This window comes from Protopterus annectens, chromosome 8.part0 (genome assembly GCF_019279795.1).
Source record: "Protopterus annectens isolate FY-2018-M chromosome 8.part0, PAN1.0, whole genome shotgun sequence".
Classification (NCBI taxonomy): domain Eukaryota; kingdom Metazoa; phylum Chordata; order Ceratodontiformes; family Protopteridae; genus Protopterus; species Protopterus annectens.
Genome location: NC_056741.1, coordinates 538623994 through 538648414, shown reverse-complemented (window position 1 = coordinate 538648414; position 24421 = coordinate 538623994). Strand labels below are relative to the sequence as shown.

Here is a 24421-nt window from a genome sequence, read left to right as displayed (position 1 = left end):
AAGTGTAACTTGGAGAATTGGATGGAGAACAGGAAATTCATCCCAAGTTTGGCACCTACATCTCTAAGGGACACAGGCAACCTGTAAATGGTTCCTCTCCCAGACCCCTTCTTGTAAATGTTTCACCTTCCAACCCCCTACTAATATTTATCAAGGGTACCAGAACTTGTCAGCAATTTAGGATGCACAGCTAGGCTTAAAAAGTCCATTGTCATCCTTAGCCTAGTAAGCAGCTATGAACCATTCTTTCATTTTACTGCAAAAAACAAATGTGTGAGAATTTGCACACTTAAATGACAGAAAATACATAGTTCTCTGCAGTTCAATAACTCCTGTGACTTGTTTATACCAAGTGCCCATGACTTCCTTGCCTGTGTCGCTTGTCTTGCTTCAGAATGTCCTCCTTCAAGTATTCTGGCATCTCTGGACTTAGACAGGCCCTTACCTGAGTGTTCAGTTCTCACCTATTTAATTCTGTTAAACAGGCCCCTGCCTGGTTATCTGGCTCCTGCCTCTATAGGTCCCGATTACCAGCCGCCCTGCATCTGTCCTTCTGTAATCCTTGTACAGTGAGAAGCAATGCCACTGTTGTTTCCATGTTCCATCTTAGGACCAGCCCCCTACTTGTGTCCCTCTGCAATACCTGCCCAGTGAGAGGAAAATGTCACTGCTACTTCTAATTTCCATTCTCTTTTTACAGTGTTCCCTCTCCTACTAGGGTTACTTTGGCTCTATCACATTACATGACAGATCATCTTCTTGCTCCAGTTATGGACCTTTTTGTTGAATGACTTGACTTCTAACTCAAATCCACAATACCAGTATGTTTAGATAAATATATATGCACATCTGTGTACTTAAATAAGTTGAAATATTAGCAAGATCAAAAATAAAACATCAAAGCTGCAGTGTGCATGCTCAGAGAACTTACTGTGGAGCATGTAGAAATGTGGGACGGCTCCATACCCACCTTCCACTAAATATATATTTTAACTCTGAGATCATACAATACTAAAGGAAGGAGATATTTCCCAACCCCAATATTGCAGTGATCTTGCAAAACCGAGCTATTTGTTTTGTTGACCAAAGTGCGTCAACAAAACAGATGTCGACTTTAAAGGCAGTCGACTTACGTAATCACTCCCATATATGTATATATACATATATATAGAGAGAGAGAGAGAGAGAGAGAGATGTGTGTATGTATGTGTAAATCTGTGTGCATGAAAGAGACACTGCTGAAAGAACTAGCGTATATGTGATATCTCTGAAGCATGTGTCTGTCAGATTGGTATATCAGTCATTGTTTACACCATGCACCGTTTGCGCTGGAGATGGCAAATTTAAATTCTGGCATCTATATAATCTCTCATTTGGGGGCATTTCTTCATTTTCCTAATATATACATAAAGAGCTTGGCAGGTATAACATTTAATTATTTTGTTAGTTCCCTGATTAGTATTACAGAGATTAGGTGAGGAGAAATATATCATGATGTAATATAATAAGATAGTGAGAATCAATCTGAGAACATATACTACAAGTGCAGAGTTAAATTCTAAACATATGGTAACTGCATAGTCAAACTAATGCTGTTTTTTTAACTCTTAAGTCAGGCTTACTGTTTCTACTTGCAATATATTGATGCATGCTATTATGAAGGGTTCATCACAGAATAATGCAAAACATTTTGCTGTTTTGAAGCTATATGTCCTCACCTGTTGTATTAGTAAGTGAGTCACTTTCCATATTTAATGTATTTGAGCTCAAAATCCCAGTATGGATTACACATTTCTGTAATGTTGGGGCACTACTGTACATTCAAATCTCATTTTCATGCCAAGATGTTTTAACACCATTGTGCTTGTACACTATGCATCACGCACGGCTTTGCTACATTGAGATGTTAATATATATCACTGTTACTTTTCTGTCTTTGTTGTAGGATGAACATTTGTCAAGAAGGATGATCTGGGAAAAGAATCTGAGGTTCATTACAAATCACAATCTAGAATTCTCACTTGGAATGCACACTTTTGAAGTTGGAATGAACCACTTGGGAGACATGGTGAGTACAAACGTGGATGGCCTTTTAGGCTACAGCACTGTGAAAGAAATAAAATAACATCTTTGTGATGATAGAACAATAGTGTGATGATTGAAAGAGTGAGATATTATAAGCCACAGGATTTATTTAGACATACACATTACACCACATAAACATAAGGTGGACAGGGCAACTTACTGGACAAACGGAATTTTCTGGATTATTTGGTTTTGTGGAATATGTAGCAGACTGGAAGTGTGCTTAGACAATAAGACAAATTGCAGTGCTGCGGTACAGATATAGCAGATAAGGAAAAATCTAGTGATATAACATGTAAAAGGATTATGGTAACAGATTAGACCAGCAGCCATCTGTAAGTCATCTGGGCTGTTGTTACATATTTTTCAGCCATGCAGGATATAACAGACCACTTGTTCACAAAGTCAGCTAATCTGTTTGTCGCCTAATTATAAATAAGATTGCCTGTAGTTATTAAAGGCCCATTACATTATAATACAGTGAAAGAGTGCTTTAAAAATTTAAATGGACAACTACCTTCTCCACCACATCCAATGCCATGCAACATTAAATCACCGGTACTTTCCCCAGGCTCCTGCACAAAACCAACAGCTGCTTTTTTTTAAATTCAATGTCATGCACAGAATCTAATACTTTTTCACATTTAGAAACATTTTTACTTCAATTGGAAAGAAAATCATGAAAAGAGCTGGATACAACATCGTAAAATTTAATTTCTTTGGGTGAGGTTCACTCATCAGCACCAAAACTCAAGCACATTGTTTGTCCATTTGAATAGAAAAGACATCTGGTTGATATCTGTTTAATTGACCCAATTTCCCAATTTGGTCAGCTAAACAGATGGTCATCAGGCATGCGAGATTGACAATCCCCTGGTAGAGGAATATACCTTTCTCCCTAGGGATTGTGCAATCTTGGAGTTAGAATATATAATTATCAGGGGTGCCCCCCTACAAAAAAAAACAATGTTTTTTTTGTTTTTTTTTTGTAGGTTTTGCATGCATCGAGAATTAATTCTTGGTGCATGTGTAGTAGTGTGTCGATATGCATAATGTCAATCAATTTGGTTGACATTATACATGTTGACAAAAGTAATATCTGATGGATTTAAATAGATACATAGATGTGTATATATATATATATATATATATATATATATATATATATATATATATATATATATATATATATATATACACACATATATATATATATATATATATATATATATATATATATATATATATATATATATATATATATATATATATACACATATTTATATGGACCTACTTTGTTTCATTGAAAGCTCATTTCACTGAATTTCAATTCACCCTGACAAAATCGCTGAAAGCTCAAATTACTGTAAAATCATTTCACCGAATCTCAGTTCACTGAAGTGAAGTACTGACACTGTGTGGAGTACTGTAAAGCAAGTAAAAGGTATATGCCCTTTTCCCTAGTGTAGTGCGATCCTGGAGTTAGTATATATAGTTAGGGGGGTGTGGGGGGGTGTAGCCCCCCATTTAGCTTGGGTCTATATTGTCTTCTGGAAAGAGTTAGTCATTGGTGTTGTAAGTATGCATGTCTATGGTTTAAAATGTATTGTTTTCAGTGAAATATAATATAAACCCAAACTAGGTGGGAGGGCTATACCCCCCCCCCATTGTGGGGTCTGTGCTCTCCACACCTACCCTAACTATATATACTAATTCCAGGGTCAGACTACAGTGGGGAAAAGGGCATATACCTTTTACTTGCCTTACAGTACTCTACAAGTCTCTTATCACACTTTTGGTGTTTAGTGTACTGCCACCTATGTGGTAATTCACAGGTACATGTTTTTACCCAAAGGGGATAACTATGCATTTCTTGGCATTGAGCTTGAGCCCATGGCTCTGGCACCAAGCATCTGTTTCTGTAAGGCCCTTTTGTAGAGTATCCACATCATTTGGGGATTCAGTAATGGCTCCCAGTTTGCAGTCATCTGCGAACTTTGTTAGCCAGAGTCCCTTAGTGTTGGCCTGTACTTAAGAGAAGTAGATGCCAAACAAGAGAGGTCCCAGGACTGAACCCTTAGGTACTCCACTTGTCACTTGTCTGGAGCTGGATTTGGAGTCAGCTACTTTTACAGTGTGGGTTCTGTCAGTAAGCCAGTTGGCAACCCATCGAGAGACGTAGGGATTAGTAAGTTTATCTATGATTCCAGAGTGGGGGATGGTGTCAAAGGCCTTGGCAAGGTCCAGATAGGCTGTGTGGACTGCCTTACCCTCATTCACGGCTCTGGAGACTGATTCAAAGAAATCAATCAGGTTCAGGAGACAAGATTGACCCTTCACGAACCCAAACTGGGTGGGGTCCAGTGTTTTAAGGTTGCCAATGTCTTTGTTTATAAGTTCCATGAAAATATGCTCCATGGCCTTGCAGATCAGGCTCGTCAGACTGATGGGGCGGTAGTTCCTGGGACCCAAGATGGATCCCCCCTTGTGGAGTGGGATAACTGTAGCTGTGTGCCACTCAGTGGGCACGAAGCCTGAGGTGAGGGTATGATTAAACATGACACTTAGGTGAGGTACCAGTTCATTCTGTAGTTCATGTAGTACACAGCCCAGGATGTCACATGGTCCCATGGTTGCTGTATTCTTAGCTTTGGAGAGTGCGTTTTTTTACCTGTGTGGCCATTATTACCAGAATTTGGCAATCTTCTGATATTGAGAGGGGCCATTTAGGGGGTAAGACAGGGGTGAAGTTGGCACTGAATCAATGTGCCAGGATATTGGCAATATCCTTGGGATCAGTGTATTTAATGTCATTCTGTTGTAGCTCAGAGCAGATCTGAGCATTGCCATTTAGATTCTTGACATAGTTATAGAATGCCTTGTGGTTGTCTTTGGAATCTTTGGCAATTTTATTTTCGTAACTAGCTTTGGGGGATTTTATGAGGGATCTCAGCTTCTTACTGAGGCTGGTAAGGGAGTTTTTTGCATCCTGGGATTTTCCTCTTTTCTGTAACAGTTTCTTCCTTTTGTTGTAAAGTTTGTTTATGGTAGGGGACCACCAGATTGGCTTCATTTTTTTGGAGGAGAGCATCTTGGTTCTATTTGGGATGGCACAATTCATGCATGAGTGGATGTGCTTGTACAGTGCCTTTAGTGTAGGACTCAGCAGTCGAACTTTCAGTTCCCGTCTGCATGGGTGTCATGAAGTTTGTAACTTCTTACTTGAGTAGCATGAAGTTGGCTTTGGAGAAGTTTTTTATAGAGGTTTCCTTACTGGGGGGTGAGGGTGGGATGTGGATTAAGGGTGATTAGCTTATGGTCTGACCTGACCAATGAGGGGGTGACCATAGGTGTGGAGCATCGATTTCCCATGTTGGTAATGACCAGGTCTAGGATATTGGAGCCTCTGGTGGGACTATGGATTAGTTGATCCAGGGCATTGGAATTTATGAATTCCAAGAACTGTTGGGCAAAGGTGCTGGTACACGAGTAGTTTTCCCAGTTAATGGCAGAGTAGTTGACATCACCTAGTATTAGGATGTTTGGTTGTATATTAATATTTTCCAGTATGTTTAGAAAGGTGTGGTGAGAATCTCAGGGCATGGTGGGGGATCTGTATCAAGCTACAATTTGGATTGCAGTCTTACCTAGTGTTAGTTGCACCTGGAGAATTTCAGATGCATTGTGTTGGGCAACTAACCTGGTGGTGTGAATATCCTTGGTGAATATGGACACTCCTCCACCTTTAGTGTTTCGATCCTGGTTTAGGGGCCGAAAAGTGTGGTAAGAGTTGTAGCCTGGTATTGCAGGGGTGCTCTCTGGAGCCTTGAACCAGGTCTCAGTTACTGCACAGGTATCGATGTTCTCTATTTTTAGGAGTGCCTCGAGAGAGTGCATTTTGAGGTTTAGACTTCTAGCATTGAGTAGCATTACCTTCAGATTTTGCATGCTTGTACCTCTTACGGTGGTGGTTTTGTCTTTTGAACTTTGCCTAAAAAAGGCTCTATATGGGTGGCAAGAGCCTTAGCCAGTAACCTGAATCCCAGGGGCAACAGGTGCAGACCATCTCTGGCAAAGCATCGTGGTCTGTCGATCATGTCGTCCCAGGCAGACAGATACTGGATCCTCTTTGAATGACACCAGAAATACAAATTTTGTTTACTTTACTGCAGTTTCTTTTTGCGGGAGCAACTAAAGAGTGTGAGATCTCAAGGGTGTCAGTGTCTATATTTTGCATGTATAATGTATATTATTTTTACTTTATCTTGTAGCAAGTAACATATATTTGGTGGATTTAGTAGAATTTTAGTACATTTTATAATGTGTCAAGGGTATACTTAAACTCTGGAATCTATGCCAGGTGTGTCAAAAAATTTGATGATATGCCAAGATCTAGATAAATAAAAATGTATCTACGAAGTGTGCTAGTACCAGATATGTGCTTATATCAAACCCTGCATCTGGGGTCAACTGTTAAGATAAATATATATATGCTAACCAGGCACCTGACACTTTCATTTTAATTTACTATGGTTGCTATTACCCATTCTTTCATTTTGGTCTATATTCCAAAATAGTAGCAGAATTTTGATGACATCTAGAAACCTCACCAACATCATAAATACAATCAAAGAAATGTAATTCCTGGTACATGAACCAGTCTATTTCAGTTATGTGAAATCCATGAGGATATCATTTTTAGCTGTTACATCACATAAAAGGAAATTATACCACTTGTGCATGACAGATAAAATTATAAATTTAATAATATTCAATTATCTAGTTGCTACTACACAAAAATAGAACTTTAAATATGAAATGAATAGCAGATATGGAAAACAGTTGTAGGTTTGTTTTTTCTGGGGGGTGGGGAGGGACAAATGTGGAGCTTAACTTAAGTCATGTTAATGTTTATGTGGCACTGAGCTCACTCACTCAACAATTTAAACCAGTGGAGCATAATTTAAAAACTGAAGAGTAACACAATTTTCAAATGAAAACATGCCTTACTGCAAGTGAACCCCTGACTATAAAGCTTTCTGTTGTTTTTCTTGCAGACAAGTGAAGAGGTGGTTAAGAAGATGACGGGGCTAATTGTTCCACAAACTCCTCCCAACCTAAATACAACATATTATGTTCCAGATCTGACTGAAACCCTGCCAGATTCAATTGACTACAGAAAAAAGGGTTATGTCACTCCTGTCCGCAACCAGGTGAACAGCAATAATGCATTTTGTTTTATTTATATTTATTTATTTATTTATTTTTACTTGTTGAATTAATTTAGTTCCACTAAGCCTATGTCCTTTTTCCAGGAAGGACCACAGGAAGTATTTATACTGATAGGTTAACTTTTATCCAGGATGCCAGGAAAATTTCCCTTCCTTTTTTCAATAACTACAATTTTATCTTACATCTGCCTGAGCTACCACCAACTAAGGCAGATGGCATCTCTGTTTAAAGTCTCATCCAAAGAATACCACACTCATGAGTGCAGAATCTCCCACTGTTATGTAGGAATAGACTCCAGTCTTCTGATCTTCCAGCAGAAGTAAGCTTGTTCAGCAGTAGGGGCCAAGGGTTGAATCATTCCTATATCTACATGGCGAATAACACAGTTGACTGCAGATGCATGTCAAATGGATGTGCTCTCATTAAGAAATCAAATCCAAGGTGACATTTTTTTATGGAATTTTCTCATCAGTGAGCCATTTATGTGACTACTGTAAAACTAAATGAGCTTTGCAATATAACTGCAGTCAAAAGTGATGTTTAGAATGGAATACGTTTTAAGTCCGTGGACCAAAAGGTTGTGGGCAACATTACCCCCAACAACCTCTGGCCACAGCTGCAGATGGCTGGAGTGTAAAATGCTGTTTTTGCATTCATGCAGAAGCAGAAATTAACCATCCGTTACTTTGCCACATATGTTTGCTCTGCTGTTTTGGTTTTCTAGTAAATCTCAGAGGAATACAGTAAGTTGACAATGCCAGTGCATCAGGTTTCAGCTCTGCATTTGGATGTAACACGTTATTCCTTTAGGTTTTTAAGTGAATTAGTACAATATTTAAAAGCTGTTCCCTCATTGCTTCCAGACTTCCACACTCATTTTTTTAAGCAAAGAACTTGGGAGATATGTTTGTACCTCCATGCAAGGGCTCAGTGCTACAACATTCATATTATGCCAGCAAGGTCTCTACGTTTAGTTGGCATAATATGCAACATTTATCACTGCACCCTCTGAGTGATGACTTAACAGGAAACTAGACAGCACCATCTTGCTTTTTGCTTCTATATGAAAGCTGAAATGGCGTTTTGTACTTTGGACATCTGCTGCTGTGGGCAGAGTGTATGGCAGTAATGTCGCCCACAACCTTTCCATTTGTGGGCTTACAATGGTGTTCTGTTTATAATACAAAGATGTAGTTATTAAGGTTAGGTTAGGTACCATAAGAAGCATTTTCAAGCAAAACAAGTGCTTGATGTCATATACTAATGCTTAATAGTCTTGCAGTCTGTAAAACCTAATACAGTAACTAAATCAGCATCTAAGACACATTCATTATATATGAATGTGTAACTGTTTGCTATTTAGAATGAGTAACTGAGTAGTTCGTGTCACTTATCTCAGTTCTTTCACTCACAGTTATTACTTCCTGTAAAGAAAAGTTGAAATGAAACTGTGACTGATAAAGTAGAGTCTGCAGTGTTCCCCTTTGATTTGTTGGTCTGTTCCTTTCCATCATCAGATAACTAAGGTGCAACAGTAGAATTAATAGTAGTATTATACCATGACCCCCCCAAAACGTGCACGCTGATTGGCCAGCGTGCCCGTTGTAAATCGAGATATACTAATGGAAAAAGGTCCGGTTGCCCGGACTTTTTTCCATTAGTATAACTCGGTTTTTAAAACACTGTCTCGCTATGTTAAAAGGGTTTAACATAGCGGGACAGCTTTAAAATAAGCAACGGAGATCTCCGTTGCTTATTTTAAAGCTGTCTTGCTATGTTAAACCCATTTAACATAGCGAGACAGTGTTTTAAAAGCAACGAGAAAGCAAGATCTCCGTTGCTTTTTTTAGTGTCTCGCTATGTTAAATGAGTTTAACATAGTGAGACAGTTTTAAAATAAGCAACGGAGATGTCCGTTGCTTATTTTAAAACTATCTCGCTATGTTAAACTCATTTAACATAGCAAGACACTAAAAAAAAGCAACGGAGATCTTGCTTTCTCCGCTTTTACAACTCTGATGTACTGCGCGGTGCAGTACATCAGAACCGCCGGATGCCAGACATCTGCGGAAGGGCAGTAAACAGGCATTATACTATGCCATTATTTAAGAAAAGTAACAGTTTCTTTTCTTAAATAATGTCATGGTATAATAGCAATAACCCACTTCTGGGTGTGGGTAATGCTAAATTTACCCGGTTGGCTTTGTTTGGTCCTCGGGCTACCGAGACCAAACCACGCCAACCGTGGGTAATAGCATTACCCACACCCAGCGAAGTTATTGCTATATTATACCATGACCCCCCAAAACGTGCATGCTGATTGGCCAGCATGCCTGTTGTAAATCGAGTTATACTAATGGAAAAAGGTCCGGTCGCCCGGACTTTTTTCCATTAGTAACTTCGTTTTAAAACACTGTCTCGCTATGTTAAATGGGTTTAACATAGCAAGACAGCTTTAAAATAAGCACCGTTGCTTATTTTAAAGCTGTCTCGCTATGTTAAACCCATTTAACATAGCGAGACAGTGTTAAAAACGGAGAAAGCAAGATCTCCGTTGCTTTTTATGTCTCGCTATGTTAAATGAGTTTAACATAGCGAGACAGTTTTAAAATAAGCAACGGAGATGTCCGTTGCTTATTTTAAAACTGTCTCGCTATGTTAAACTCATTTAACATAGCGAGATAAAAGCAACGGAGATCTTGCTTTCTCCGTTTGCTCACAACTCTGATGTACTGCGGGCGCAGTACATCAGAACTACGCGGATGCCAGACATCTGCGGAAGGGCAGTAAACAGGCATTATACTATGCCATTATTTAAGAAAAGTAACAGTTTCTTTTCTTAAATAATGTCATGGTATAATAGCAATAACCCACTTCTGGGTGTGGGTAATGCTAAATTTACCCGCGGTTGGCTTTCTTTGGTCCTCGGGCCGCCCGGGACCAAACCACGCCAACCGTGGGTAAATTTAGCATTACCCACACCCAGGCATGGGTTATTGCTATAATAGCAGCAGTGGCAAGAGTTCTTCCATCATCTTAGAAGACAAGTAAATGACTTTTTCGTCTGATAGCAAAATACCAGTCCTTGGTTAGGTAGCAGAGAAAAAAAGGATGAGAGGTATTGAGTAACAGAAGCTAAGACTTCCAAGCTGGTCACAGAGACTGGGATTTAGAACCTCTCAAGAATCTAAATTGCTGGCGTAACATAAACATGCTTTATAAATGCATATACCGTGCTGTATAATGTGGATGTAACTGGATCTTTGGATATTCCTGCTTAACTTGTGTGTATTCCTGGCCTATTGCACCAGAATAGCCATGAATTGTGGGAATGAATGTTGGTGCATAAATGATATAGGACATGCCTTCATAAAATAAGCTTAGTTGGATTAGCACTGCACCCGTATACCAATCTCACACAAGAAGGCATCTTTTATTCCCAGTGAAATTTCCACTGCATTGTTTAATTGCAATTTTTTTTGAATGGTTGGCAGCTTTTGCAGCCCAGCCTGACTTTCTCAGCAGAAAGTCTTTTCCTTATAATTTTGTGAAGCACTTGCACAATTCTTTGCAGATCAGGTAATGAAGACAAGGCAGTCCTTCACTAATGCTTCACTCGTGTGTTTCAGTGATTTATTCGTGGATCTGCCACACTTTTGCTGGCCAGAGATTTACTATGCAACATATAGTAAGACCATGAAAATGCTTTCATCCATGCCTCCTAACCTCTGTGAACTGAACCCTAGACAAACAAGGTTGACTAAATGTTACCTTGGAACACTAAGGACAATTATTATGAAGACAGCGAGGTTATCACTTATGATAAGGGTGATTCCGTCTTCTTTAAAAAAATGTTGCTCACCCTGAGCCTTAAAAAAATTACATTTGACCCTGTCTGGTGGATTATTGTGCAGTGGCTAACTTCCCATTTATAGGAAAGATTACAGAAAAAGTGCTCTTTGCATAGATGTATTCATGTCTTCCATCTCATGACCACTTAAACCCTTGTCAGTCTGGTTTTAGACCTAAGCACAGCATTGAGATTGCCCTCATTTGAGCAGTGAGTAACCAAAGATTGTATTCTGCCCTAGTTCTCCTTGATCATATAGTGACTTTGGATGTCATAGACTATGGGATTCTTATAGAACAACTTAAATATGATTGTGTTTTAATAACCCTGTTTCAAGTAGTTTGCCAGATCATGGTCTCTGTGATCAGTTCCTCCAGAGGTCTCCCACAGTATATGGTCTGCATCAGTATATCGTTTTGACACCCCTTTTGTTCACAGTTTAAATGTTACTGCTGAGGGAGGTCATTATTTATTATAAAACATATGCTGATCTATTCCAGCTCTACCTGTCTTTCTCTTAAGAGTCAGTGCTTGACTTTACTGCTCAAGGGAACTTCTTGGAATTTAGTTCACATTGGCTAATGCACAACCACTTTAACTTTAACTCAGCAAAAACTGAGGCCATGTTCAATCATGCCATTGTTTGCCCATCACTTCTTCTACTGCTTTCTCTCATAATAACTTGAGGGAAACAAGTTGGAATTTGTGTTTGTTATCTGAGTGCCCTTCTTGATAACAGTCAGACAGTAAAGGACTTAATTTCAGCTGCTATTAAGATGTCTAATTTCCTTTTGAAGAATGTAGCCTGGATCAGGTACCTTATTCCACCTTACATCCTAGCAATGGTGGTTCATGTACTTAATATTTAAGATATGGAATAGAGTTACACTATCTACATGGGCATTATAGAAGGTGACTAGATCCAATTGCAGTAAGTGCAGAATTCCACTGCTAGACAACTAAACAGCACTCCTTCTTTCAGTCTTCTGGCATCCAAACCACTACTCCAGCTGGGATCATATGGGCATAGTCAGGGCTTTTTCCTTCTATACCATAAAGCTGAGTACTCCCTTACAAATATGTCATTAAAAGTATTTCCTTGGAGCAGGAATTATTTTGATGTAAATATTTTCACAGTCTGACTGTTTGAAGTGCCTATAAAAGCTGTGACACTGGACTAAATTTGGGGTTCTGGCCATGAATGTGGCATAATAGATGGTGTTCTTTTATCTTGCCTGGTAAACTGGTTCCTCCATTGCAGAAGAAGATGATCAGATTTAATCTTAAGGTCATGAACAATAGTCAAGTGAATTAAGTGACAAGCCTGTAGTAAAAAGACAAGGTATTACAAATTGTGCAGGTACCACTTATTTAGTTCACTATTTAGTATGTACAGTATACACTATGTAGCTAATAGCTTTGTAATACAAGTATGGTACCCAGCCTGCCATTATAGATCATTAGGTTCTAACCCAGTCAAGGGCAACTGTAGTGATTGCATAATATGCTATGTTGTGCAAGTCAGTTCTTAATAAAAATGCTTTGTTTAGAGTATGGATTGTTTAACTTCATTAACAGTGTCTGTTTGGAACATCCATGTGTGCCTAATCTTGAATTAAATAGTACACTGCAAGTTGCAATATCAGACAGTCATGGGATGCAATATCCTGAAGGGCTCATCCAATGAAGCTATATAAGAAAGACACTAATGCTGTCATCTAGGCTATCATTTATATCACAGTGTCAGGTAATAGGCATCCATACATTCATCACAAATAAATTCCTAGCAGTCCTTACCCAGTAAACATCTGAGGGGATATTTGGTGTGCCCTTCTTATTTTTGAGTGCTTTAATGTGAGTAAGATGTATAAGATACTCTGGAGAGACCCTACATGCTATCCGCTATTCAAGCTCTGTGCACTATAGTATTTTGTAAATAAATGAATCAGAATGAATAAGTGGAGGAGGCATTGTCTTTTATATGTGACATTTCAGTGTCAGCCTACTAAACATACATGCTCAGGGGAATAGTAACCAAATATATAACTGTTCTGTTTTCGGGATTAGTGACGTTCACCATTATTGATTGTTGTAGCTAATGTATTACAATAGAAGTGCCCTAGCAGAATATAACTCACATGGTGGGAGCTCAGTACAGCACTTGGAAAGATACTGGGTAACTTTCAGAAATAAAAAGTTAATTTGTCTGAAGCTAACCCAAGCAAAAAAAAAGTTATGTGCTTCCTTTTTTTCCTATCAATTAGGGATCATGTGGTTCATGTTGGGCATTCAGTTCTGTTGGGGCTCTGGAAGGGCAGCTGAAGAGAAAGACTGGTAAACTTCGGAATCTCAGTCCTCAGAACTTAGTTGACTGTGTTGAGACTAATAACGGATGTGGAGGTGGCTACATGACCAATGCATTTGACTATGTGAAGCAGAATCGAGGGATTGACTCAGAGGAGTCGTATCCGTATGTAGGGCAGGTTGGTATTATTTAAGTTCTTGTTTATTTTTTTCTAAAAAAAAAAACTGTTACAAATTCAGAAAAAGAGGTTGTCTGATGAAAGTTGTTCTGATATAAACAATGAAACAACACAGGACACAGAATACTCTAGACGTAAAAGTCCTTAGATGCTTGCAAAAGTTTGTCTGCTACGAGATCCTCATTTTAATGTTTGTCCCTTTTATTTATCTTTTCATAACTCATTCTTATCATTTATTTTCTTGTTTGTTACTGTTTCCTGCTTTAATAATTGATAGGACCAATCCTGCCAATATAACCCAAAAGGAAAAGCTGCCAAATGCAGAAAATATGTCAACATTACAGAAGGAAGTGAAAAAGATCTGAAGCACGCTGTTGCCAAAGTTGGACCAGTCTCTGTAGGCATTGATGCTAGTTTGTCTTCATTCCAGTTCTATACCAAAGGTAAATGAAAATAATATATTTCTGTCTGTTGAACAGGTTCTTCAAAGCAGTTATAAAATAGATACACTTCTGGACTTGGTGAACACAATTGCAGAATAAAACAAATATCTGAATGAAGGAGAAACCGTTCTTTCTCTTCATTACTTATTGTGCATTCATTTTCTTCTTTAAAATTGTGTCATCCTGCTTCAAAATGTAAACTTAATTCCAGTTTGAATGTACACAGTCAGAAATAGCAGACAAAAAAAATCAACCACCGTGACCAGCACAGGTAACCAAAAACTATGGGTAATGCTACTCAACGCCAGAAGTCTCAACCTCAAAATGCACACACTCGAGGCTCTCCCCAGCATGGAGAAAATCGATGTTTGTGCAGTGACGGAAACCTGATTCAAGGCTCAAGAGAGCACTCCAGCACTGCCAGGTTACAATTCATATCATACCTTCCGGCCTCAGTTACCAGATCACAGTACAAAGGGTGGAGGTGTATCCATATTCATCAAGGATACCCATATCTCCAGGTTAGTAGCGCAGCATGATGCCCCAGAGATCATCCATGTGCAACTATCAGCAGGCAAAACCACATTTCAAGTCATAGCCGGTTATAGATCACCCACCATGTCCCAAGTTGCTCACTCTGCATTCCTTGAGACATTGGAAAATATAAAGGTCCTACCCAACACCATAATCTTGGGTGATTTCAACTACCCTGGTATAGACTGGGCGAACTCCTATGCTCAGCGATTCATAGAATTTATAAATTCAAATGCCCTTGAACAACTAGTATGTTCCCCCACTAGTGGGGACAAGATATTGGATTTAATCATCACAAATATGGGTGCCCATTGTACCACACCCGTTATCACCCCCTCCTTGGTCAGATCTGACTACAAACTGATAACCCTGGACATCCTCACTCCTCCACCTCCCCCAATCAAAGAAACCATAGTCAAAAACCTTTCCAAAGCAAACTTCAAACTACTTGCATCCGAAGTGGAAAGCTTCACTATTCCCTTGCAGAAGGATAATGATATCCTGGATGCGGAATCCTACACCAAGGCACTCTATATGCATCTTCAGGATTGCATGGACCATGCTATCCCAAATAAAACCAAGACTCCTTCCTCAAGCAAGAAGAAACCAGTCTGGTGGACCCCAGCCATAAGCTAACTTTACAATAAAAGGAGGAGACTTATACAAAAAAAGGCCAAATCTCAAGTAGAAAAATCATCCCTGATCAGCATTAGTAAGAAACTGAGGGCCCTCATCAAGTCAACTAAAGCTAATTTTGAAAAGAAAGTTGCTAAGGATGCCAAGGATAACCATAAGGCCTTCTATGGCTAAGTCAAAAACATAAATGGCAACTCTCAGGTCTGTTCTGAGCTAGTACAAAATGGAACAAAATACACTGACCCTTCCGACATTGCCAACATCTTGGCTGACAGGTTCAGTGCAACCCCCCCCCCCCCTCACCAGCTACAGGGCCTATTACCATTCTAGGGGATTGTGCAAGTCCAATTATTACTGATACATTGGTTAACAAGGCTCTATCTAAAGCTAAAAGCACTGCCTCCATGGGACCAGATGGTGTCCCAGGCTGTGTCATACGCGAGCTCCAAAAGGAATTAACCCCGCATCTTAATACCCTGTTCAGTCTCAGCCTCTCCACAGGATATGTGCCCATAGAATGGCGCATGGCAATGGTGGTCCCGCTACACAAGGGTGGGGCCACAACTGACCCTGGGAACTACCGACCAATAAGTCTGACCAGTCTGATCTGTAAGGCTATGGAGCGAATCATTATGGAACTCATAAATGGAGAGATTGGGAACCTCCAGTCGCTGGACCCCACACAGTTCGGCTTCATCAAGGGCAGATCATGCCTCCTGAACCTGGTGGATTTCTTTGAGACAATTACTCAGGCTATAGATAAGGGAAAGGAGGTCACACGGCTTACCTTGACCTTGCTAAAGCATTGGACACCATTCCCCATTCAGGTATTATTGATAAGCTCACCAGCCTGGGCATAAACCCTTATGTCACAAGATGGATTGCAAACTGGCTCTCAGACAGATCCCATAAAGTAAGAGTAGCGGGATTTATGTCCGAATCCAGACCAGTAACGAGTGGTGTGCCTCAGGGCTCTGTTCTGGGGCCACTCCTGTTTGGCATATACTTTTCAGAAGTACAGGCAAGCACGGAAGGGCTGTGGTTGACTACGTTTGCGGACGAATGCAAATTGGGTGCTATAATAGAGTCTCCGGCTGACATGGAGATCCTCCAGAAGGGCCTAAATGAGACTGATGCATGGTGTCAAAGCCATGGTCTCAAGCTAAATGCAAAAAAATGCGTAGTAATCCCCTTTGGAAAAAACAGAGTACCCGCAAACTATAGCATAGGAGGTAATCCCCTGAAATCTGAAGAAGAAATAAGGGATCTAGGGACCCAAGAAGATAGTCAGCTTTCCTTTGATAACCATGTTGCCAAAGTGGTTAGAAAATCCTTCTATGTGACCCATCTAATCACGAAAGGGTTTGCATCAAGATCTAAGGATGTAATGGTGCCCCTCTACTCTTCCCTCATCAGACCCATTATTGAGTACAATGCACCAATTGGAATGTACCTGGCTAGACATCTCCAGCAGCTGGAGAGACCACAAAGGTACCTAACCAAGAGGATTGCTGGCCTCAAGCAGTTGCACTATGCAGCACGATTGAAAAAGCTAAGACTGTTCTCTATTGCATACCGCTTTCTCAGAGGCGATCTCTGTCTAACATACAGAGCCATGTCCAACCCAGAATTGTTGAACATGCTCCATCTTAGCAAAACCGAATCTACTCGAGCTACATGCTCTAGGGATATAAACCTCAGCACAACAATGAATAGAACATACTGGAGGGATAGATTCCCTTCACAGATACTTCCCTTACTATGGAACAGGGTCCCGATCTACATAAGACAGAGCCCCTCACTATCACTCTTCAAGAGGAACCTTGATGAGTGGATGGGTAACAGAAAATTCACACCGGGGATCACACCAACAGCACTACTAGATAGGGGCCAAGGGTACCAGCTGCTAGTACAAGGGTCTAGGGAACTACTAAAGGGGCGGTGAATACCGCACAACGTGGCTGGGCTAATATATGCCTTCGGGCAGATAGCCCAGTACCAACCTATGAACCTGCACTGACTAGCTTCATGCAGTACTGCCAGGAGACTACATTACCAAAGAACACTAAAAGTGTTGTAAGTTCATTTAGTTCTTTGTTCTTTTTTTTTTTTTTCAAAGCTTTATTTTACTTTTGTTTCATTATTTTGGTACAACATTTACAAAAAAACATTTTACTGAAACTGGTCAGGATACAGAGACAAATAAGGCCAATAAACATTCACATAACCAACCAAAACATTTAAAGCTTATTTTCTTAATATGACAGGAGAGACTATACTATTAAAAGATACATGACATTCTTGACTCAAGTAATTCAAGCTATCATTACTGGCACAAAATTGAAAAATCAGTAGTTAATAAAGAATATAATATGAAAACATCACATATACAACTATTTACATATAGTGCTACATTCTTACACTATTATTATTACTATATTAACACTTTGAAGTAACTATAAAGGAATTGAATGAGTTAAATCCTTTGGAGGGAAGGACTAGCCATAGTACTAGTATAGGAGAGCAGGTGTAAAGTCATTTTATATTACTTCAGGATACAGTCTAAGGTTGTACTCCAGAAGTTAAGGTATTTCATGCGTTTGCTAATATTTTCCGTAGTTTGTTTATGGGATAGAATATACTTGGATGCCATCTTTGTAAAACTGTCCCAGTTTATTTTAGAACGGTCCAACCAGTTCTGTGTTATATAAAGCTTAATTAGCATAAAGAGAGCAATCTGGACTCTCACTTCATTAGTGGGAAGGCCCTTTTAACCCACATGCAATATAGCAAATTCCCATGAAAGGGTGGATTTCCCGTAACCCATTTTTTCCTGTTTAATCCTAAGTGAGTTCCATAAGCTCTGTGCATATTTACAGTATCACAGGATCTGCAGAAGGTCAGCTGTCACTGTGGGGCAGAAGGGGCAGAGAGGTGAAGTACTTGGAAAGGAGCTGTTAAGACGCTCCGGGGTATAATATGCATTATTACGTGTATATAGTAATTTCTTGAACAGGGCAAACCTGGTTGTATTATTTATTGCTTAGGAGAAGTGAACCTCTGTCAGTTCTTTTTGTTCATAGGTTCATAGGTTCATAGGTTGGTACTAGGCTAACGGCCCTAGGGCCCATACAAGCCTAGCCAAAAAATGTACCCTGGCTTTCGCTACCCAAGAAAATTATTTTCCTGTGCCCCTGTCGAGCAGAGCCACAGAAGTGATCCCCGGGGTGAATTTCCCATTTCCCATCCAATCATCAAGATTTTTCTTGAAGAGTGCTAATGAGGAGCTCTGTTTTACATAGATAGGTAGTCTGTTCCAGAGTATGGGAAGTCTCTGGGACAGGAATCTATCCCTCCAGCATGTTCTGTTTATTGTGGTGACAAGGTTAAGGTCCCTAGAGCATGTAGCTCGGAGGGATTGGGATTTCTTTAAGTGGAGCATGTCCAACAGCTCTGGGTTTGACATAGCTTTGTATGTTAGGCAGAGATCGCCCTGAGTAGGCGATATGCGATGGAGTAAAGCTGTAGTTTTTTGAGACGGTTTGCATAGGGCATATGTTTGAGGCCAGTAATCCTCTTTGTGAGGTATTTCTGTGGTCTTTCCAGTTGTTGTAGATGTCTTGTGAGGTACATACCAAAAGGGGTGTTGTACTCTATAATGGGTCTAATGAGTGATGAGTAGAGGGGAACAATGACCTCTTTTTTTCTGGATGAGAATCCTTTTGTGATGAGATGAGCCATGTAGAAGGATTTCCTGACCACTGTGGCGATGTGATTATCAAAGGAGAGGCTACTGTCCACCTGTGTCCCAAGGTCTCATCACATTTTCGGCATTAAGTAGACTACCAGCTATGTGGTAGTTCATGGGTACAGAGTTTTTACCAAAGGGGATGACAATACACTTTTTGGCATTGAGCTTTAGGCCATGGCTTTGACACCAGGTATCTGTCTCATTGAGGCCCTTTTGTAGTTTGTCCACATCATAAGGAGTTTCGATTATGGCTCCTAGTTTGCAGTCATCTGCAAACTTTGTTAGCCAAAGACCTTATGAGTTGGTCTGCACTTCAGAGAAGTAGATACTAAACAGGAGAGGACGCAGGACTGAACCCTGTGGTACTCCACTTGTCACTGGTCTGATGTCGGATTTGGAATCCGCTACTTTCACAGTGTGGGTTCTGTCCGTGAGCCAGTTGGCAACCCATCTTGTGACATAGGGATTTATACCTAGTTTAGTGAGCTTATCTATAATTCCAGAGTGGGGGAATGGTGTCGAAAGCCTTGGCGAGATCTAGATAAGCTGTGTGAACCATTTTACCCTCATCTATGACTTTGGTGACTGCTTCAAAGAAGTCAATCAGGTTTAGGAGACATGATCTGCCTTTTACAAATCCAAACTGAGTAGGGTCCAGAGTTTGGAGATTACCAATGTCTTTGTTTATGAGTTCCATGATGATACGTTCCATGGCCTTGCAGATAAGGCTCGTCAGGCTAATGGGGCGGTAGTTCCCAGGGTCCGTCCTGGCTCCCCCTTTATGGAGTGGGATAACTGTCGCAGTGCGCCATTCAGTGGGTACAAAGCCTGAGGTGAGGCTATGATTGAACATGGTACTTAGGTAGGGTGCCAGTTCATTCTGTAGTTCATGTAGAATTCAGCCTGGGATATTGTCAGGTCCCATGGATGCTGTGTTCCTGGCTTTGGAAAGTGTGTTTTTTACCTGTGCAGCCGTGATTATAGGAACTTTGCATTCTTCAGGTATAGAGATGGGCCCTCTGGGGGGTGAGAGGGGGGCAAAGTTAGCACTGAACCTATCTGCTAGGATGTTGGCAATATCAGTTGGTTCTGTATATTTAGTGCCATTATGCTGTAACTCAGAGCAGATCTGAGTGTTCCCATTTAGATTCTTGACATAGCTATAGAATGCTTTGTGGTTGTCTTTAGGGTCAGTGGCAATTTTGTTTTCATAACTAGCTTTGGAGGATTTTATGAGGGATCTCAGCTTCTTACTGAGGTTGACCAGGGAGTTCCTCCAGTCATGGGATTTTACTCTTTTTTGCAACAGTTTCTTTCTTCTGTTGTAGAGTTTGTTTATGGCAGAGGTCCACCAGATTGGCTTCCTTTTTTTGGAGGATAACATCTTGGTTCTATTAAGGATAGCATGATCCATACACTCGTGTAAGTGCTTATAAAGTGCATTTGTGTAGGATTCGGCATTCATACCTCTATTGTCCGTCTGCATGGGTGTCATGAAGTTTGCCACTTCTGTCTTAAGAAGTGTGAAGTTGGCTTTTGAGAAGTTTACGATGGTTTCCCTAATTGGGGCTGAGGGTGGGATGTGGATGTCTAGGCTGATTAGCTTGTGGTCAGATCTGACCAACGAGGAATTGACCTCTGGTGTGGAACACCAGTTTCCCATGTTGGTAATGACCAGGTCTAGATATTGCTGCCCCTGGTGGGGGTGTGAATAAGTTGATCCAAGGCGTTGGAATTTATGAATTCTAGAAAATGTTGAGCAAAAGAGTTGGTACACGAGTAGTTTTCCCAGTTAATGGTGGGGTAGTTGAAATCGCCCATTATTAGGGTGTTGGGTTGTACCCTAATACTTTCCAGTGTATCAAGAAATGAGAAGTGTGAATCCTGGGGCATGGTGGGGGGTCTGTAGCAAGCTACAATTTGGATTGCAGTCTCGCCCAGAGTTAGTTGCACTTGGATAATCTCAGATGCATTATGCTGTGCAACTAGCCTGGAGGTGTGGATATCCTTAATGAATATGGACACGCCTCCGCCTTTGGTGCTTCTTTATGGGTTAGGTGGCCGAAAGGTGTGGTATGAATTGAAGCCTGGTAATGCAGGGGTGCTCTCTGGAGCTTTGAACCAGGTCTCTGTCACTGCACAGATGTCAATGTTCTCCATTTTAAGGAGTGCCTCGAATGAGTGCATTTTGAGGTTTAGACTTCTAGCATTGAGCAGCATTACCCTCAGATTTTGCTTGCTTGTACCTGTTACGGTGGTGAATTTGTCATCTGAACCTTGCCTAAAAAAGGCACTATAGGGGTTGCAAGAGTCTTAGCTAGTATCCGGAATCCTAAGGGCGACAGGTGCAGGCCATCTCTGGCAAAGCATCATGGACTGTCAATCATGTCGTCCCAGGCAGACAAATACTGGATCCCCTTAGAATGACACCTGAAGCTTAGCCAATTGTTGAAGTCAATCATTTTGTCCTTGTACTGTGATATCATTCTGGGTGATGGCAGAATGCTACTCAGGGTTATGGTCATACCTGCCTGGGATGCAAGATCGGAGAGCTCCTCCATGTTTCTTTTCATGTAGTCCAGGGAGGTACGTCTCGGGTCATTCACAACAACATGGACAATGACAGTGTTATATTTGTACTTATTGTGGAGTGACCTGAGTGCATGCGTTATGTGGTGGATCCTGGCACCTGACAGGCAGCTGACAGTAACTTTCTCCTTGTTTAGTCTAGTGAGTGGAACATCAGTGTGCCTGACTATTGAGTCACCTATAACTAGAGTGTTGGGTACGTTGTTATGCCTTATGGGCTGTGATTGAGGGGCAATAGGAGAGTAAAAAAATCAGCAAACATGGAACATAGTATAAAAAGAATCAGGATGCAGAAACACAAAGAAGCAATTTTGCATCCCAAGCTGTGGTTGAGTTTCTCCAATACTGTGCAAATGTAATAGAAGATTGGTATTTAATGGCTGAGATAAAGCTGTATGTAATTGATAACATTTTCTTTTTAATTTTTAGACACTTCAGGAGGGCTAGGGCAATGTTTATTTCTTCCTGACCCTCATCAGGGAAATTACCCAAAGTAGATACTAACTCTTTGATTTGTCTCAGAATTACTATATATTTGTTATTAAGTTCAAATTTTATTTTTATGTCCTTTAGAGAGTTATCCTTAATGGCATATAAATCCCAGACATTTAAGTTTTTAATATGGGGAAATTGGTCAAGATTTATCATTGTATTACCCAGTTTTAGATTTGGATTTAAATGAATGGGTTGCAAAAGAATAAGTGCGTTTGTTAGACCTAGATGAGCTTCTGGAAAAGATGTATTTTATATTTGATTAGTTTATGTAGTTTCATTAGTTCCATTAGTTCTTTGTTCTAATGGCAATAAAATTCTGTCCTGCTCTAAAACGATGGCATTATTTTAATCAAAACTTGTTTGTCTGTAAATTTTCAGCTTTATTCTCATTTCATTGTGTGAGCAATAGTTCTGGATGATTAAACAAAAATTATTGTACAGCTTTTAATATGTCTTGTGCTACTTTAGTCAGCTATGCTATTTGAGAAATACTTTAGCTGCACTTAGTCATATTTTGTGTAACTGATCAAAGGATTATTAAATCTTTAAATTATATATACAAACTTATTATAAATGTTGTCACTGTGCTGTTCCATGGTGTGTTAATCTGTTAAGTATAAAATGAATAAAGAGCTTGGGATGCAAAATTGCTTCTTTGTGTTTCTGCATCCTGATTCTTTTTAAACTGTGTTCCATGTTTGCTGATTTTTTTACTCTCCTATTGCCCCAACCCACCCAAATCCCTACTTAATTGGGTACTTTCACTTAATCCTGCCCGGTGGCTGCAGCCGATGTTCTAATACCACCCTCATCGAGTAGTATGCATTTACAGGCAATTGCTGCAGAAGTATGTAGGAAGCCTTTGTTAAAGTAAGAGACACCAAAGGAGATATAGCTACTTTCCCTGGTAAGCAGCTGCATGCAGTGTGCTCTGGCACCTCTTAGCTATGCTTGCTGCTGCAACTTAAATGACATCAGAGCAGGTCCAAAGTCCTCAAGTGATTACGATACCACTGATGAGTCGCAAGTCCAAACTTGAACAGGGCAACACTGTAACAAGTTTAGATTTCTTCCACCTGTAATGAGAGTCTAGGTCAATGGACATGACATTCCATTCTGCATCATTCTGGCACCTAGTCCACTATTTGAACTGGGAACACTGGTTCCACATTCAGGGTTCCACTTTTTTAATGGAGCTGGCTGTTTGTGTCCTGACTCTGATGACTAAAATCTTCTCTCCAGACCTGTTATATAAATATTGTGAGCAAAAGTAACTACAATGTTTATTTATATTTTTACAGTCTTTAGTTTTTTTGTCATCCACTTTAATCAGCATGCAGTTTTGCTAAGCAGCTATATTCTATCTGCATACAATTAGCTTAGATGCTGAAACATGATGGTAGTTATTCCTACAGTAGGCAGCAAGATTTAGGCAGACTCTAGAATATTTAAACCTTCCCTGTGCAGTAGCCAAGCACTATGCTTCCATAGTCACCATTTTTCAGCATTTTAACTGCAAGAGTATGTTCGTACGTGTAACTGTATCCTGCATGGGGCTGTCTTAATGTTACGCAGGAGTGTTACATTTCACCAACAGACACTGAAAGAAACAGCATAATTTAGATTTGTGTGCTTTTAAATTTATCACCATTTTTCTTTACTTACAGGTGTCTACTATGATAAAGACTGTAACATTCAGAATATTGATCATGCTGTGCTTGCAGTTGGCTATGGTACAGCAAAGGGCAGCAAATACTGGATTGTCAAAAACAGGTAAGCGAGTGAGTGACTTATGTCAAATATTGTCTGGTTTAGTTGGAAGGATAGAAAATAGGAATAAAAAGCCGGACTCATTACATAAGGAAATTCATTTTAATTACTGGTGAAAGCAAATATTTTTCTTAATGTGTAATATAGGGAACGCACTCCTGTCAAAAATAAATGTGATTAGGTCTTCTGTTTGCTTTGCAGCTGGTACTTTGATTGTTGACCACTGGGATCACTTTCTTTGTGTAGGTCTTCTGTTTGTCGAACAGATTCTTTAAAGCAGGAATTCCCCACATCAGGCAAAGTAGTTGTTTACATGGGAGGTCTGTAGTCAGTTTTTTTACTTAAATGATTGTGTGATGACCTGGTGGCAACCAGTGCCACTAAATGTGAAGTAAACAAAACACAACCTTGACACTAAGAGCCTAGTGGGATTTTGCACCACTTTCCTGGATATGGGTCTCCAACCTCCACACCCAACTTAGACTCCACATTGTTCACTTACAGAGCTACACCACTCTCTGCGAGAACCAATGTCTCCCAGCGCTCCTCTATC

General features: G+C 40.1%; 1 protein-coding gene across 2 annotated transcripts in view; it reads left to right on the top strand.

The window, feature by feature from the left end:
* The window catches only part of CTSK (cathepsin K), a 93911-nt gene that overhangs the window by 53082 nt on the left and 16408 nt on the right, over positions 1 to 24421 (top strand). For both annotated transcript variants that reach the window (XM_044080049.1, XM_044080051.1), the window contains exons 3-7: positions 1946 to 2068; positions 7143 to 7298; positions 13432 to 13650; positions 13928 to 14093; positions 23766 to 23871. In XM_044080049.1, the coding sequence (XP_043935984.1) occupies positions 1946 to 2068; positions 7143 to 7298; positions 13432 to 13650; positions 13928 to 14093; positions 23766 to 23871 (770 nt within the window). The remainder of the gene's footprint in view (positions 1 to 1945; positions 2069 to 7142; positions 7299 to 13431; positions 13651 to 13927; positions 14094 to 23765; positions 23872 to 24421) is intronic.